This window comes from Ahaetulla prasina, chromosome 2, assembly GCF_028640845.1.
Source record: "Ahaetulla prasina isolate Xishuangbanna chromosome 2, ASM2864084v1, whole genome shotgun sequence".
Taxonomy (NCBI): domain Eukaryota; kingdom Metazoa; phylum Chordata; class Lepidosauria; order Squamata; family Colubridae; genus Ahaetulla; species Ahaetulla prasina.
In genome coordinates this window covers 221278466-221296058 of record NC_080540.1, presented here as the reverse complement: position 1 = coordinate 221296058, position 17593 = coordinate 221278466, and the positions used below count along the sequence as shown (strand labels likewise).

Sequence of the window (17593 nt, the reverse complement as noted above, 5' to 3'; positions counted from 1 at the left end):
GGAAGGCAGGTTGGTAGCAATTGTTTTTTCTGCAGTTCTAATTATTCTCTGAAGTCAGTGTCTTAGCAAATTCATTAAAAATCAGTAGAGTCAGACAGAAATCATCATCATCAATATCAACATCCATCTTACACAGACCTGGAAGTCTATGGAAATGACCATGCAAGCTTTTTGAATAGGTGATACTTATATGTGAATTGACACTGTTTTGGCTATGGATTTTTAAAAGTCTACAATAATGCACTTAAACCAAGATCCGTACATAAATGAATTCACTGCAGAAGTATCTAAATATATCTGTAGGCAATTTAAAAGAATGATTTGCAAGCCTGAACAATTTGTGAGCTGTTCCTCTCTCTTCTCCATTGTTCAGTAGAATGAGGAATTTGTTTAGTAATTAAGATAAAATATAAACTGAATTTGAACATGGATAATCAATTCCGCTCTCTATGCTAATTTGGATGGCTCTCTACATGCAAACATGGAAGGTCAAAACAGTAATTTTATTTTTCTCTTGTATAGATGACTTTAGAAGAGAAATTAGCTAGAAATTGCTTGGGATTCATTATTTTTTCTCCCCTCGTTTAATACCTTTTAGGTAGAATGCTTGCTTGACTTGTAGGAAAACATTTTTTCCATTATACGGTATATAGAAAGTTCTATCTGGATGTAGAATTACTCTTGCCACTGAACTGCACATCAGAATTATGCCCCACCATTAAATTCCAAATAAATGCTAGTTATAAATAATGTGGTAAAAATATTATGGCAACAATGGCCCAGTGAACCTTAAAACACCAAAACTCTAGATTGTTTTTTCATCATCTTAAGGAGCTTTATGCAGATATATCCCCTTCATTGTACAATTAATGAACCGACTAAAATTAATTTTCACGAGTTTGTTGTGTGGTATTGACAGAACTAAAGTAGAGCTTTGTATTATAGGTTCTATACACTCTTTGGCCCATAGTCTGTAGTAAAGTACTTTTCTCTTCTTCCTAAACAGAAACCTTGATTTTTCTTAATTATCCCCCAGGATATTTTATGCTGACTCAGCAATAAATCAGTTCTTGGCAGCACACTAATAAATACAGTGGACTACTGGAAATACCATCTTTCCACTGAGATTTAAATATGAGGCACTGAGCACTTGATACTGAAAATTCCAAGGTTCCTTTTGGGAAACAAGGAAATGTTACCTCAAAGAACTTGTCCAAATTAAAATGTATATAGCCCTGTTGAAGTTTCACTTGGGAGTTTAAACTGGATTATTACAAGATTCATAATAGCTATAGGATTTTTTATTATTATTATTGCATTAAGGTGTTACACTTAGCGTCTTAGACTTTAACTTTTTGTTGTTTGCACAGTATAAAACCCTAATTTTCGCCCTTTATGTGTAAAAAAAGAAAGATTCACCTCCTAGAGAAAGAGAAAAAGAAACATAGCAAATATACTTAAACCTTGAGAAAAAGTATTTTAAATTATTTATTGTTCTTTTGTTAGTTGTTATCTATGAGCATTTCATTTAAATTGGTGGGGGGGAAACTTGCTATATTGTTGACCATACAGTAGTCAACTTACTTACAGCTCTTTACTTACAACTTTTTGCCACATCATGCACCAGTGATGCATTTGAAACGCACACTCATTGTTATCATGTGCGAAAACTCTTAATTTTATTTCCATTTAGTAGCAATGGCAGAATGTATTAAATGTGGTGCCTGTGCAAGTTGCTTTCATTTCAGCTTTAGCAAGAATAGCACATTTGGCATTTTGATTATTCAGGTAGTCCTCAATTTAACAATAGTTCATTTAGTGACAGTTACAACGGCACTGAAAAAAGTGACTTACGGCTGTTCTTCACACTTACAACCATTGTAGCATCCCCATGGTCACCTGATCAAAATTTGGATGCTTGACAACTGGTTCATCTTTGTGATGATTGCAGTGTCCCTAGGTCATGTGATCACCTTTTGCAACCTTTTGACAAGTAAAGTCAGTGAGGAATCCAGATTAACAATGGTTCACTTAACAACTGTGGCAAAAAAGGTCATAAAATTAGGCATAATTCACTTAACAAATGTTTTGCTTAGCAACAGAAATTGTGGTCATAAATGGAGGGCTACCTGTAATTGAGCACAAAACAATTTGGAGAAGCGAATAATGGCAGAAATGCATAAACAGTGGCCAGTAACACTTCTGCAGAAATATTCTTTTTTTTTTTTAATGTCCACACGAGTTAAGTTTTGAATCTGAAAACGGTTCCAAAAATACGTATGGATGAACTTGGTATCTTAAACACAAATATTTATGTTTTCTGGCCTGATCATTCCCAAACCCTGAGTTGTTTTATTTGAGAAAATATGGCTAACAATCTTCACTTATTCAGTGAAGAAAGGTTTTTTTTTAATATCAGCTTTAATGCTGTTCTTACATTTGAGAAATCAGTGCAGATCACTTCAGAAGAAAGCTATAACCTAAAAAAAAAATGATTAACCAGTTGTAAAGAACTCCAGTAATCCCAGCACTGTTATACTATTTGGGTCAGATATCAAGTTACCAACACTGCCAGATCATTTATACTCAATTGTGCTGTTAACTTTATTATCAGTCGGATCAATATTACACTGCTGGGACATTCTTCTTCTGTATATCTGAAGAGAATTATTTTCCCAGCTATATTGTAATCAGATTATTTATTTTCAAAGGTCTGCTACTTTCTTTAGGTTCCATGCCAAATTAAATCCAATTCCTTTTAAATGTGAGATGGGAGAATTAGCAACTCCATTCATTTTCAGAATGTTCATACTTAACCTCTGATGGTATTCTCAGCTTGGCTGACTAAAATTAACCAAGGGATGAGTTTAAATAGAACCAATAAAGCTTTATGTACAAATCAAAACACAGTGTTTATTTAAACAACTGAATCACAACATACTGTTTGTAATTTCGGCATATAAAAAGAGCATACAATATGTTCTATTCTAAAGTAATAATTTTTCTCTTTGGGACAGCAACTAAGGTTTAGTCCTTGTATATATGTATATGTATATGTATATGTATATGTATATATATACTTATACCTCCTTATATTTACTCATATATGTGTTTATATACTATATAATCTTTTTGTATGATACCTACATATATTGTTGTGACAAAAATAAATAAATAAAATAAAATAAATAAATATGTTTACACACACACACACACACACACACACAGAGTTCCTTTTCAGAAACATATAACTCAGCAAAATGGCACCTCTTTTATACAGAAGTATAATCATTCCTTTTGCTTTTCCTTTAAGGCGATGATTATAAGCTTCATAGATGTCTATCAGTTTGCATGCTCCAGAGTCTCTGCATTAGAACGAGAAATAACATCCCATCGGCATCACATTGCAACTCTGAAATCAGAACTCCAAACAGCTTGTCTTCGTGAAAATGAAAGCTTACACTCAGTAAGTTTCTGATTTTCTTTTTCTTGCACGCAATTGTTTTTTAATGTACGTTGACACATTATTTTCTGGAAGCCTCCTTTTGCTTATATAACTGGGTCAGAAAAGGGTTTGTTACTGGGTCGCAACATATTTTCTGATTAAAGAACACATGATTAATTTGGCATATTTTCTGCCCTGCGCTATAAGAATATATCCAGTTTAAAAATAATTTCATGTCTGCGTAGTGCTGCTCATTACAAAATTTGGCCTCATACAAGCCTAAGGAATTACTTTTCAAGAAATTAAAGGAGAATCAATATTAAGGTGGTTAAGTTTAATGCACATTTCTTTTCTCTGTTTCTAATATATGACCAAAATGAAGAAAATCTTCTATTAAGCAAATACAAGATTTTTTTTTAATGTACAGAAAAAATAGACCATCCAGAATGATTCGTATTGACATAGATGTATATGAAACAAAAATGTCAGATCCTAAATAGCAAATTAATCATTGATCAAATCAAACCAACTGACCAAGAACCAGTTCATAGGTAACAGAGGTGGATTTCAGCAGGTTCTGACTAGTTCTGGAGAACTGGTAGTGGAAATTTTGAGTAGTTCAGAGAACCGGTAGTAAAAATTCTGACTTTTCTCTTTTCTCTGCCACCCAAGTCCCAGCTGATTGGGAGGGAATGGGGATTTTGCAGTAACCTTCCCCTGGAGTGGGGAAGGAATGGAAATTTTACAGTATCCTTCCCCTGCCACGCCCACCAAGCCACATCCACCAAGCCACGCCCACAGAACCGGTAGTAAAATTTTTTGAAACCTACCACTTTGTGCATAAGAGCACAAACGTGCCTACGATTCCTGTCCTATTGTTTGCTTGTTTTTCTTTTCTTTTTTCTTCTTATATATATATATATATATATATATATATATATATATATATATATATATATATATATATGTTTATATACTATATAATCTTTTATGTGATGTTTATATACTATATAATCTTTTTATGTGATGCTTATGTGATGCTTATATATATTGTTGTGACAAATAAATAAATAAATAAATATAGGGCTATCTTCAACAAGCCAATCTTTCGTCAAAGTGATAAAATGTGTATTGTGATGTCACAGCATAATGTTCTGTCTCTTAGTATTTGGTATCGTCTCAACATTTTCATATAGACAATAAGTAAACACATAACTTCAATCTAGGGTTTTAAATCAGGCACAGTGGGCTTTTTCTACTGAAGAAAACTTTGTGTGCGTGTGTAATATAACACGCATGAGGAATTGAAAGTTCTTCCCTTTAAAGGATTCCAAATTGGTGGTATATTTTTTAACAACCATTTCATATCTTCAAACCTGATATGTCTTCTGAATGCCATATTAACAATCCTGCTGTCAAGCGCAGGAAATCAAGAATCAAGGTGGTTAAGATGAATTATTGCATCTCTATAAGAATCTGAACAACTAATGGTCAAAGCAAATTGGTGGTAGATAAGGTGAGCTGGAATTAGATCTGTTATGGACACAAAGTGACTCGGGACCAATAACACACTTGACTCCTCCCTCGGGCTCAGCCTGGTCATCTCCTACACCTGTAAATATTGAGCTAAATCTACTTAAAGTTGTGCGTTTAAATGCAGTATTTATATCTAAATGTGAATGAGTCCTGCTTTTAAGAACTTGCTTAGAATCTTTTTACTCCATCCCTCACCTTATTTTTTTCTTTGCGGTATAAGAATCTTGAAAAACATGTCACATGATAGCAGATGAGAAGAGAAGGTTCAGATACATTATAAAGATGAATGATGAATGTTCCTTTTACATGTATTTATTTCCTTTTAAATATCCTTGTATGTGTTTGCTTACTTGGACAAATCCAATATTTACTTCCTCATACTTTTTGAAAGAATTACACATTGGTCAACATTGAATAGTTATCTGAACATTCTTTGAAAAAGTTAAATATAGTAATAAAGTCTTCATGAAGAAATATAAGTTAAGTCTTATGTAAAGGGTGTAGGGGATGGCACTGAAGAATAGGAGGAAGAATTGGTACGAAGGCAGCAATCAAATAAGAGAGACTTCAGTACAAGAAAATAACATGAGAAATCACCTTAGACAAACTCTTCCTAGTTTCACATGAAGATAAGTTGGTATGTGTGGTGGAAGTACATTGAAACTTGCAGAATTCTCAGAGCTGTTGCAATAAGAATAGCCCTGTCCTATTTGAAATTGGTTTCTTGATCTGGTGTACTTGTTGGGCTAATACCTTGACTTCTCTCTCCAACTATTGTGATTTTTTTTACCCACGTACAGTATATATTTTCTATTTGTTTCTCCTTTCTTCATTTTCTCACCTTGACAATCAGGAAAATGAAAAGGAAGTGAAGAGTTTGGCTCTGGGGTTTTGTTTTTATTGTTGTTTGACATGATTAACTTTTGATAACTTTCTAAGGATGTCAGACTAATGGAATATTTTAAGCATATTTTTCAATGGTTGTAATTGTTGAAAGAAGATATTTGACTCTGAAAAATTCTATGATCCATCCCTGCTTGATATGGAAATTTAAAAAAATCAACCTGTAATCAGCTGAGTTGAACTAGGATCTTCAAGCTACCAGCTCTACATGTAACTTCAGATGACTTAATTTCTTTTGCATGAAAGTCAGCTACAGTGCCAACTGAAAACTTCTGACTCTAACTACAGAATCGTAACTTTGTAAACTATTATGTGATGTTGACACACTCCAATGCATTTTAATTGAAATTGCTTTTCTGAATTGTAATAACGTGGCAAGTTGGGGTTAATCTACAAATGAAAGCAATTTTTTTTTAAAGTTCTCATAGTTAATAATTCAGTAATTATGACTAATCAATCTCATCAAGATAAACTGTGCCAATTCACTACTCACCATTTTCGTCTTTCCATTCCAACACTCCAGTGCTATGCTTATCTTCATTTTTCCATAAACCACTCACTATTGAATTTATGTCTGCATAAGTTTATTGCGGTTTGTCCATTCCTTCTGTATCTGCTTTTCGGCTGCTTTAATAATGTGCAAGCCCATCTCTCAGTAAGCTTGTTCTGTGCTCTTTTGTCTTGTCACTTAGCTTCTCCAGTTGCCTATAGGGACAGAAAGTTGAAACAGAACCAATCATGTGCTCACTTTTAATTTGAATGAATGTGAGAAGAAACCATTGGAGTTAGAATGGTTTAAGAGGAAAGGAGCAAGCTTATATTATCTTGTAGCGCATCATTTTTTTGAGGACCAAAAGGCAAGACTAAGGCTACTCCTCTTTTTAGCAACCGATCAAGCAAAGTCAAAACTTTCTGGATGAACACCTTGGGAATAATCACCTTGAATTTTCTTTTCTTTCAAATATACTAATGTATTTTTATTGTCTCAATGGGGAGAACCGTCCTTTTGTGTCCTCTACTCTTTTCAATCTACAATCTGCTAACTCCAAAACTGGAGGGTTTACCTATGTTCAGTTTGGAGTTTATTTTTTGTTTAGTTAGGTTGGAGTACAGGCTCAGGCATCCCCAAGTAGATATTTATATGTAGCTCAAGAATGAAGGAACCATCATAAAAGTATATAAAAAATAGGACCAATTAGAAGAAGAATGAGATGCATGTAAAGAATATTCAATACACCTGCCTTTTTTTTTTTCCATTTCCTTGTCTCTAAGACTATTGCATGCCGCAACATCCAGGCTTGTTTTCTTCATTGCTGTGTGACTTGATTTTCTTCTGTGCTTTAAATGGCTCCTTGGCTTGCAACAGGTGCAAAGGACTAAAACATGAGGAGGAAGAACTAAAGATCTGCTTAAAACGGGTCCAGCTATAGACAAACTATGAGTAGTATAGTACTAGTCTCTGTCTGGGCAGAACAGCTTTGATGGCCCGACCCTTCCTGCCCATAGCCTCCTCTGCTTTCAAGCCTAACGTGGAACATTTTTATTTTTTATCTTTTCTAGTCAAAATTGAAATCCTACCGTACATCGTAATTTGAGCTTCCAGATGTAAAGCAGGTGAGTCTTGATGCAGGAGTTATTTATCTGTTTGTTTCCCATCTGTTTAAATCTTAGAATCATGGCTTCATAATTTTATGTTGCTCTCCAGGATACAACATCGTTTTGAGGTAGAACAATGATCCTAACTGCCAATGGCCTGAACGTAGACGGAGTGAAGTACACAAACATCCTCAGTTTATGTTTCCAGATTTTGATTGTTGTCTCCTGTTGATCCCACTTATTTAAATGACATGGTTTCTAGCTTAAGACATGATAACCATGTTTGGACAGACCTCTAGGACACTTTTGACATACTTGCAGTCACTGATTCAAGCTTTTGCTAAGAATAGCAAACAAAGAGTTTTCGATTGAGGCTATCTGGCTTTATCAGTTAGGTCCACTAAGAGGAGGATTGATTGCTTGATTATGAGCCATCAAATCGTTGCCAAGTTTTAGTGACACCATAGATAGATTTTCTTTACCATGATCTGTTCCCATCCTGGTCTTTCAGATCTTCCAGTGGTGCACCCATTGCCACTGTAACTGAGTCCATGGACCCTGCTGCTGATCATTTTCTTCTTATCTTTATCAGATTTAGAGACTTCTCCAGAAAACCACGTCTTTGCACAATGTGTCCAAAGTAGGATAATTTGAGTCTGCTAATTTGTGTCTCCAGTGAGAAGTCTGGGTTTGTTTGTTCATTTGTTTTCTTGGCTGTCGGTGTTGTTGTTAGGAATCTTCTCCAACACCAAAATCCAAATGCATCAATACTATTCCTATCCTACTTCTTCAAAGTTTAGAAAGGAGAAGCCAGGGTAATATTCAGAGCAGAGTGCCGCAGCGCACTGCTTACTTTTTAATAGCTTACCATTTTGTGCAAAAGCAACAAACGCAAAACCATTGTTTTGATAGCAGGACGCAAGTTAGGGTGCCGCCATAAATGTGAACCAGGAGAAATAACATCCAATGTAGGTACACAGTTTAGGATCAGGATCAGGATCTTAATCTAATCCAATCAAATTAAATCCAACCCCTTAAGTTTTTAAAAAGTGTTTTAGTTAACTTGCTGAATTCACATATTTATTATAACTTCAATGAGTTACTCCTTTGATTTGGGTTTTCTTGACGCTATCAGTATTTATCAAGGGAGTTGATTTTCTTTGGTGGACAGTACTTTGAATAAAGTTCACTGAAAGATAAATAGATAGATGATAGGTAGGTAGGTAGGTAGGTAGACAGACAGACAGACAGACAGACAGACAGATTGATAGGATCTTAGCTTCTAGTGAGGATTTATGGCAAACTAGATGTCTTTGAAAGAGTGGGGATAGCATTGCAGTGGAGATCAGCCACCAGGCAGCAACTTTTTGCCTGTGAAGTCTCTTTGGAGAAGGAAGAGATCATGAGATCTCCCACTTGCACTCTGGGCAGCTGTTCCTCATGAGGAGATTGCAGTTGAGCACTTGGAAGTTGAGGGATTTAAATCAAGCTCACAGCGGTAATACAATCTATAAGAATGTAAGGTTTTCATTTTTAAATACGTTTGGATATAACTAATTTACAGCTAAATAGAGGTTTTCGGAGCAGCAGAACAAGAAAATTCCTCTTAGTCAGTTATTATTTTTCTAGTTTATAAAGGATTATAAAGGAATGAAGAAAAAAAGGTTTAAATGCTTAAATTTTTTTGGCAAAAAGCTTATTGAAGAGAAAATATTAGAAAGTCCAAAATAAAGGAGATCATTCTTTTGAAATAGTTTTTTCATGAAAGCATTTTTGAACAAACTGAAATTAACCTAGATAAAAGAACCAGATCTTTAAAAAAAAAAGAACCAGACCTTTGTGGAATGTTTTTTTTTTGTTTACTATTAAAGAGTACAAACAATGGTGGAGTTTGCAAAGCAAAAGATAAAAGTAACAATAGCAAGATTGTGATGTGAACTAACCATGGAATATTGAGACAAAAGTATTAAGAGCACGTGAAGATAAAAGAGGGGGGAAAGCTTTCTTTTTCTTTTTTCCTTGTTTGAAACACTTTTTTGGGGGAGGGATTATAATATAATGGCAACCACCAGAAAAGCGCCAAGAATGGAGGGGAGGATCTCTAGAACAACCTGCAGAGAGAGAAACTGCATGTCTGAGCAGCAAGGCAATAAGTTATCTGAATCATGAGAGCTTTTGTGGAAATAAGAATGGAAAATTTGTAAAGGTGAAAGAGGAGATGAAAGAAGTAAAGAAGATGGAAAGCCTTGTAAAACAAGATTTGGACATGTAAAACAAATTAATGACAAATTAAAATTTTGTAGAGTAAGACTGGTGACATGGGTGAGTTGTTCCAATGTGAACTGTGCTGAATTGAGGTCTTTTGACCTGTAGCCATATTATCTTTCTAAGTTTTTTATCTCCCAAAAGTACTGAAAAACCCTAATACAGCAGACCATTGATTTGGATCCTAACTCAAGATTCCTTGCTTATCTTCAAGGGAAAGCTTGGGCTTGGTGGGGTCTGTTTTGATAGACAGGTAGAAGACCTAAATTCAAGATCTACTGTCGATCATGGAAGCTGAATGCCACTGGACTATACTTTTATCTCTCAGCCCAATGTACTTTTCAGAATTATTAAGGGGGAAAAGGGGTGAAAGGCAGGAGTGCTGAATATATATATATATATATTTATTTTTATTAAATTTGTTTGCCACCCACATCTTCACAAGGCAACATTGCCTCAAACTCCAGGAGAACATATAGAATATACTCTCCCCTTCAACCATATTTGGATAAATAGAATACTCAGTTTTGATCAGAGCGGCAATATAAGCCCAGTAAATAAATAAATAAAATGACAAGGCATAAATTGGTAGGAATTAGCCCTCTAGTTCTGTTTTGCTTACCTCTTCATGTGCTTTCAAGTAAGTGATTGACTGCTACTCAACTGAAGTTATGAATAGTGCCAGTACTGTGAAGGGGAGGTTCAGGGTTTTGTAAAACTGGATGGACAGATGGGCTTTCAATACAGTAGGAATGTCCACTATTATCTTAAAAAGACATTCTATGAATCTACGGTATCCTGGATGTCCATTTTAATAGCAGAGCGTCATTAGCTTTCCTTAAGTTCAGTTCAGAGAATTGCTGTTTGATTCAGAAAGCTTTTGTAGCACTACAGTTGCATGCAAAATTATGTTTCGGTGAAGTGAACAGAACTTGACGCAATCTTTTCATGGTAGAATAAATTCATAAATAAACACAGTATCTTTCTGGAAATTTGAATGCATACTTATAATATATGCAATTGTTTAGAAATTCTGAATAATAAAAAAAGAGTGGATAGAATAGGTGCAGAAATGTTTGACCGCGGTGGCTAAATATTTGCATCTAATCATCTTATCCTAGAAATAAGAAGCAGTAAACTTTCCGGATGAAATTAGATATTGGCTATCTGCATAATAAGGTTACTTTATCTAGAGAAGATTCACTTGTCATGCTTTAAGTGTTGTTCTCTTGAGGATAAATGTAATACATTCAGAGCTCAAAAAACACCGTGATCCTAATCCTCGTTCCTTATAAAGTCTTGCTTACTCTTTGTTTTACTCCTGCTATTGACACCAGATAATGGGCTTTATTGTAAATTCTGGGCAATTTTATGAATATCTGTATGAGCCCAAAGGGAAGAAGCAAAATATTGAAACCTTTAAGCAATTAGAAGGAGCCCACCTGGCTGTAGAACCAGGCAAGTATATTGAGAGAAATTCCCAGTAGTTACTCAGTCCTTTGGAATTTAGTTTGTATCAGAAAAGGGGAAATAGAAAAGTTGGGGAAATGACTTAGAAAGAGTGAGAGAACCCGAAGAGATGGAGGAGTCACATGAATCCACAGAGATGGGAATTTGCTAAGGTCAGGAGGACATATGGCTTCAGATGAAGGAGGGAGAAAGAATAATGATCCCCAGGGGAGGCTGCAAGTGAGATAACAGCTGGAGAAAGAGTTGGGCTGTCATCTTCCACAGAAAGTTGTTGTTTTTGGATGAACGTATTCACTGATGCTGTTATCCAGTGTATGTTTCTGTCGTGAACACATTTATGTGGTTTTGTGTGTGATACTTCATTTGTTTCAGTGATAGGTCTTTGTGTTGAAATACCACATGTTAAGCAATGAGTGGGGTAGAAATGACATGAGTCAGTAAACTTTTAGATAGACAGTGTGGAATTGCCTGAGAATATTTTCATCTTTGGAAATAAGTCCAAAAAATACATCTGTGGGTCTTTCCAGATCATTGTAAGTAGACCGAATGCAGTTCTTTACTCATCTGTTGAAGGGGCCCTGACATATGTCTTCCAGACAGTTGTGATTGTGAGGCACTGTGTTTTCCCATCATTCAAATGTAAAAAGTTCCTTCACCAGGAAGGCAAATTCCTTTCTAGCTCTTAACATTTTGGTGGAATTTCCTTTAATATTAAAATATCTTGACCAGCAATCTGAATCTTCTCCCCCTTATATGAGGCTTGCAAAATCTGATTTCTCACTGTTCTATTTGTAAAATAAATAACAACATCCCTTGGCAACTTTTTTTGCCTTGCTATCCAAGAATTCACACGATATATTTTATCAATTTGATAAGCCACATCTGCTGGACGAGCTGCTAATATCTCAGCAAATACTTCAGAAAAAATTTCCCTTAAATCCTCTTCTTTATTCTCTTTCAGACCACGAATTCTTAGAGCAAATTCCATATTTCTGTATTGTATCAAAACTATTTCATCCTCTGTCTTTTCCATTTTACTTTGAAATTCAGCCATTTTATTTTCTAATTTTAAATTACATTGCTTAATTACTTCAACCTCCTCTTCTAATAAAATCACATTCGTTGCCAAACTTTGTACTGCCATTACAAATCCTTCTTTAACTTCTTTATTTCCCACTTGAATTTCTGATATCTGCTCTTTCATTTCAGACATCTCATCAGTTATAACTTTAAATTTTTCTTCTATAAAGCCTTTTAAGTTCTCTTGTAACGCCTCTAAATTCAATGTTCTAGTCTCTGCTGTATAAGTTGCTTCTTTCTTTGATCAGTTTCCACCCATTGCTTCTTGTTCTACCCTCAGGTGCTTTGGAGAACAGCCCGACTCCCTCTTCTTTGTGGCAACCCCTGAGATATTGGAACACAGCTATCATGTCTCCCCTAGCCCTTCTTTTTGTTAAACTAGACATACCCAGTTCCTGCATCCGTTCTTCATATGTTTTAGCCTCCAGTCCCCTAATCATCTTTGTTGCTCTTCTCTGCACTCTTTCTAGAGTCTCAACAGCTTTTTTACATCGTGGCGACCAAAACTGGATGCAATATTCATGATAGAACAGTTATCTGCAAAAGCTTGCTATATAGTAAAATTTACTACAGTAATGGTGAGCAGGAGGATCTGCACCAAATCAAAAAGTGGGACAAAGAAAGACATAACGGTGCAAATAGACCTTAGATAAATGTTATATGTCTGCATCATAGTTCTTAATCTCTTAATATAGCATACTTAATTGTTAAAATGCCACAATAGGGCTACCACTTCCATAGTTGAAAAAAAAACAAAGAAGTATAATCAGATAATGTATCTGCATCCTTGATTTGTATACACAATATTTCCTTTTCTATAGAAAACATTTAAAAAAGCGGACTATGCTAAGCATGTGAACTTTTACCTTGTCAAGCTATTGAAACATATTTGGAAATTATAGTAATTTGATTTAAATGTTGCCTATAAGGCAAAAAGAAGGTTTAATGGAATCCATGTGCAATTAAAATGCAGAACTAAATGTAATCAGACCACAATGACTATGGCCTTCCTACTGATAGCCTTATTATGGCCTCAGAGGTTGAAAGTTTATATTAAAGTTACTAAATCCACTTGAATGAGATGATAATTCAGTGGTTGCTTAATTTAAACAACATACTTTAAGCATTAGAAGCGGTAACCAGTTTTTAGATTTTGAAGGTCTCACAGTTATTTTCTTTAACAGATGGTAAGATGCATGTTTTTCTTACATTGTGACAATTGAAGGGCAAGACTCATAGATCTCTTCAAAAACCATTTAAGGAAGATGGGTCTTCCTGTAGGAATGCTTTCAGGGCCTATTAAATGATTGTCTATATCTCTGCATATACATATAAAAATACGAATGATTATTTCAGAATTCATATTAGAAGTCTCTTGTTATAGGTAGGACTTTGTGCGCCAAATCACAAAATGCATCTTTTTAAAATTATAATTGCCATCATCATAATTATCGTTGTCGTCATCATCGTCATTATCATCATCTGAATTTAAAAGCAAGTAACTCCAAACTTATTTTCTGTGGACAGTTTTAAGAGTCAACATCCTGTGTTGGAGTTCTCTAATCATCACAGCACAATTTACAGTCGGAACACACAGAGCGCCAGTTCAGACCAGCTCATCTGTTGATTTTGGCAAAAGTCCTTATTCTCACTGCATGCAGCTGCCACTCGAGAGATGGGGACTCGGCCAGGAGCCGAAGGAGAGCGGGTCGTAGAGTTAGTGAAGGCCCGAACTCATAAAGCTGCTTCTTTCCAACAGTTAACGGCTCTTTTCCATTTCCCTTTGGGGGAGGGGCATTTCCCCCACCCACCCCGCCTCTTGAAATGTACACACACAGAAATTAAATAAGGACTTCTTACAAGCCACTGTGCTCCGAGGGTAAAAAATCAGTGTCTGGCTTCCAGAAACGGTACCATCAAAATGTGCTTCTGATTAGGTGGCTTAATTACAGCTGTGAAAACAATGTTGATTTAAGGCTCCAGATTCCAGAGCATGTCAGCTGTTACTAGCCAGCGTTGGACCGAAGCCACCATTCTCTAACTTTGCATTGAAAAAGTTCCACGCTACCTTGAGCATATATTTTTTTTAGTGAAGGTAGAAGAGTTACCCAAAGGGAGACATTTTTTTGTGGTTTTTGGTGTGGGGTGAGGGTACTTGTGTGCGTGCGATTTTAAAATAGTTTTTGAACAGTTGGTCTGACATGACATAATACGTAATTTTAATTGATTTAACTCCCTTTTAGTGGAAACCCAGTGTGTTGATTTAATAGGATAATTTTATGACATCTGATTTTCCTGACAGTTTCATTGGCAGTTTCAGGAGATAAAATTGTCATGTTTGCACTATGGGAAAAATGGCTAGTTTCAAATCCAGCAAGTTTAACTTTTCTTTGCCTCAGCAGGGTAAAATACCTTTAATTTATTTGGGGGGGTGTGTGGAATAGGAAGGATTAGACCATTCATTTAAACGTGTTGATATGCATACTTTATTCCAGTGGAAAATATGAAATTACACTTAATCCTTAACAATATTTTTAAACATTGTACCCTTTAAAACCAGGATTTCCCAGGCTACTTTTTCATCGTCTAAAATCATCCAATAACATTCTAAACAACTAAACTATAATATAAAAGGCAATACAGGTAGTCCTCAACTTATGACCACAATTAAGCCCAAAATTTATGTTACTAGATTGCACAAATGACTTTGGCTTTGAACTATTTGCTAAGCAACATTTCTATAGTCTTCTAGTTAAGGTGAAACCCTAGACCAGGGCTGTCAAACTCGCAGCCCAGATGTGCTACATGCTGGCCACGCCCATGTCTGGTTTAGCGAAGGGGGGAAAATTGTGATACGTCACGTGACGATGCCATGATGATGCGAGTTTGACACCCCTGCCCTAGATTTCCCATTTATTCTTTATAAACCTGCCTGAGAGTTTCAAATGAACAATAACTTGAGCTTATTTATAGTACAGGTAGTCCTTGAATTACATGGCTGAGCCAAAAATTTCTGTTTCCAAGCAAGACAGTTGTTAAGTGAATTTTGCCCCATTTTCTTGTCACATTTGTTAACTGAATCACCCTAGTTGTTAAATTAGTAACACAGTTGTTAAGTGAATCTGGCTTCCCCATTGACTTTGCTTGTCAGAAGGTCATAAAAAATGATTACATGACCCTGGGACACTGCAACTATCATAAATATGAATCATTTATCAAGCATATGAATGCAAATCACATGACCATGGAAATGCTGCAGTGGTCATAAATGTGAAAAATGATCATAAGTCACTTTTTTCAGTGATGTTGCAGCTTTGAACGGTCACTAAATGAATTGCTGTAAGTTGAGGACTACCTGAAATGTAAATACATCATGGTAATAAAATAAAATAATAAAAAATAATAAAAACAGCAATAGAAATGTCAACAGAGTGAACAGACCATAGAGTGTCAAGGAACTATCCTTTTCAAACAGATTATCCATCTTGTCTATCTAAAGATAGGGAAACAAGGTTTGATCTTATACTTATACTGCATGATTGGGGGATAAAAGCAACTTCTCCTAGAACAGACCTGTCAAACACGCGGCCCACAGGTTACATCTGGCCCCTGATTGGCCCAGAGTTATCCCACATGGCCATCCCAGAGATGGCAAGGGACCGGCCAATGCCGCCCCAGCCCTGGCCCCACCCAGGCCACGCCTACCCAGTCAGCTGTGACAATCAGGCCACACCGACCCCAGCCCCCCAAGGGCAAACAAAATCCTGATACAGCCCACAGTGGGATTGAGATTGACACCCCTGTCCTAGAACAACAAACATTGGTATCCAGTGTGCTTTTCATTCATTCATTTACATTCCCTTTATGTATGAGTAGGACCCACTTTGATAACATTCCTTGGCACAGTTGCAAACATTGAAAACATCCAAAGGGACGGCAACAGCACTTCTCTGAAGTAAGCACGGGTTGTAAACATTCACTTCATAGGCATGGTTATCAAAATCCAGATTAATTTCTTACATTCTGGGGATTGATTGATAAACCAAACTATATGCAGGTAGTTCTCAGCTTATGACTACAATTAGGCCAGACTTTCTGTTGCTAAGCAAGGTGGTTGTTAGGTGAGTTGCACTTGATTTTACAACCTTTTGCATCACAGTTGTTAAGCGAGTAACCACAGTTGTTAAAGAATTGAGATTGTTAAGCTTTCCCCCATTGACTCTGCTTATCAAAGTCAGCTGGGGAGGTGGCAAATGGCAATCACATGATCCCTGAACGCTGCAACCATCATAAAAACATGCCCAGTGCCCAGGGGAATGGGATAACTTGCCACAGCCAACTTGCTGCGGCCAACTCACTGCAGCCAACTCGCCACGGCCAACTTGTCAAAGCCAACTTGATGCAGGACAACTCATTCTGGGACAATTCTATTTAATTATTTAAAATAAATAAAAATTATTTTAATTTTTGCCATTCACATTTCATTCTGTCCCTTCTTTTGCATACTTTTTAAAATGATTCTATTCCATCATTTATTTGATATTAGTGTAACTCTTATTCTGCAGTGGGATGTTCTGTGGCGAGATGGCCATGGTGAGTGGACAAGCAAGTTGGCCATGGTGAATTGACGTAGACCTGTGCCCAGTGCTTGAGTTTTAATCATGTGACTGTGGAAATGCTGCAACAGTTGTACGTGAGAGGACCGTTTTTTCAATGCCTTTGTAACTTCGGGTCACTAAACAAATGGTTATAAGTCAAGGATTACCTGTAGCATCAATATGTGATTCTAGGCGATATCAAGTCGTTTGGACCCAGTTCACCAGTTGCCATGCTAAGATTCTGCCGGAATCCTTAGCATTCTGTGGATTGGCCTGAATCATCCAATGAGATGGAAGGGGGAGGGGAGTACAGAATACTGCCTGGAAGAAAAGTTATTTTCAGCCCTCAGAGGTCTAACTTTAGTCAAGTCAAATTTTGTCATACAAAAGGAACGATATGTAGTACAATTAACAGGCGTGCAACAACAATAACTTAATTTTCTGTTTTCATTCGTGATATACTCTTTCCTCGATCTGCCTTCCTCGTGTTTGCTTCCAAGTGACAGTGTCAGTCAGACACATTGTTAGCCGAAGTTTCAACAATACTGCTTGAATTGCAGCAGGAAGAGTGGAAAAGCTTGCGGCGGCTACCTTGAAAACTAGATCAGGATGCTTAACCTTGGGGAGAAAGTTTTTTTTTTTTTTTACAAAGAATAGAACTCAGAATATAATTGAACAGGCTTTTCAGAAGAAAAGAACA

At 36.2% G+C, this 17593-nt stretch overlaps 1 protein-coding gene and 1 long non-coding RNA gene across 11 annotated transcripts in view; one reads left to right on the top strand and one right to left on the bottom strand.

Annotated features, from left to right (window-relative positions):
- CCDC171 (coiled-coil domain containing 171) overlaps positions 1-17593 on the top strand; it is a 220734-nt gene that overhangs the window by 188295 nt on the left and 14846 nt on the right. For 8 of the 10 annotated variants that reach the window (XM_058171431.1, XM_058171429.1, XM_058171425.1 and 5 more), the window contains one exon: positions 3314-3466. In XM_058171431.1, the coding sequence (XP_058027414.1) occupies positions 3314-3466 (153 nt within the window). Of the gene's footprint in view, positions 1-3313; positions 3467-7444; positions 7499-17593 lie in introns of all 10 variants that reach the window. The other 2 variants (XR_009153715.1, XM_058171428.1) reach the window with 1 other exon arrangement.
- The window catches only part of LOC131192362 (uncharacterized), a 46455-nt gene continuing 34714 nt past the window's right edge, over positions 5853-17593 (bottom strand). Inside the window, exons 2-3 of the long non-coding RNA XR_009153720.1 lie at positions 17061-17214; positions 5853-6589 (exon numbers count right to left, since the gene is read on the bottom strand). This is a non-coding gene — a long non-coding RNA (uncharacterized LOC131192362). The remainder of the gene's footprint in view (positions 6590-17060; positions 17215-17593) is intronic.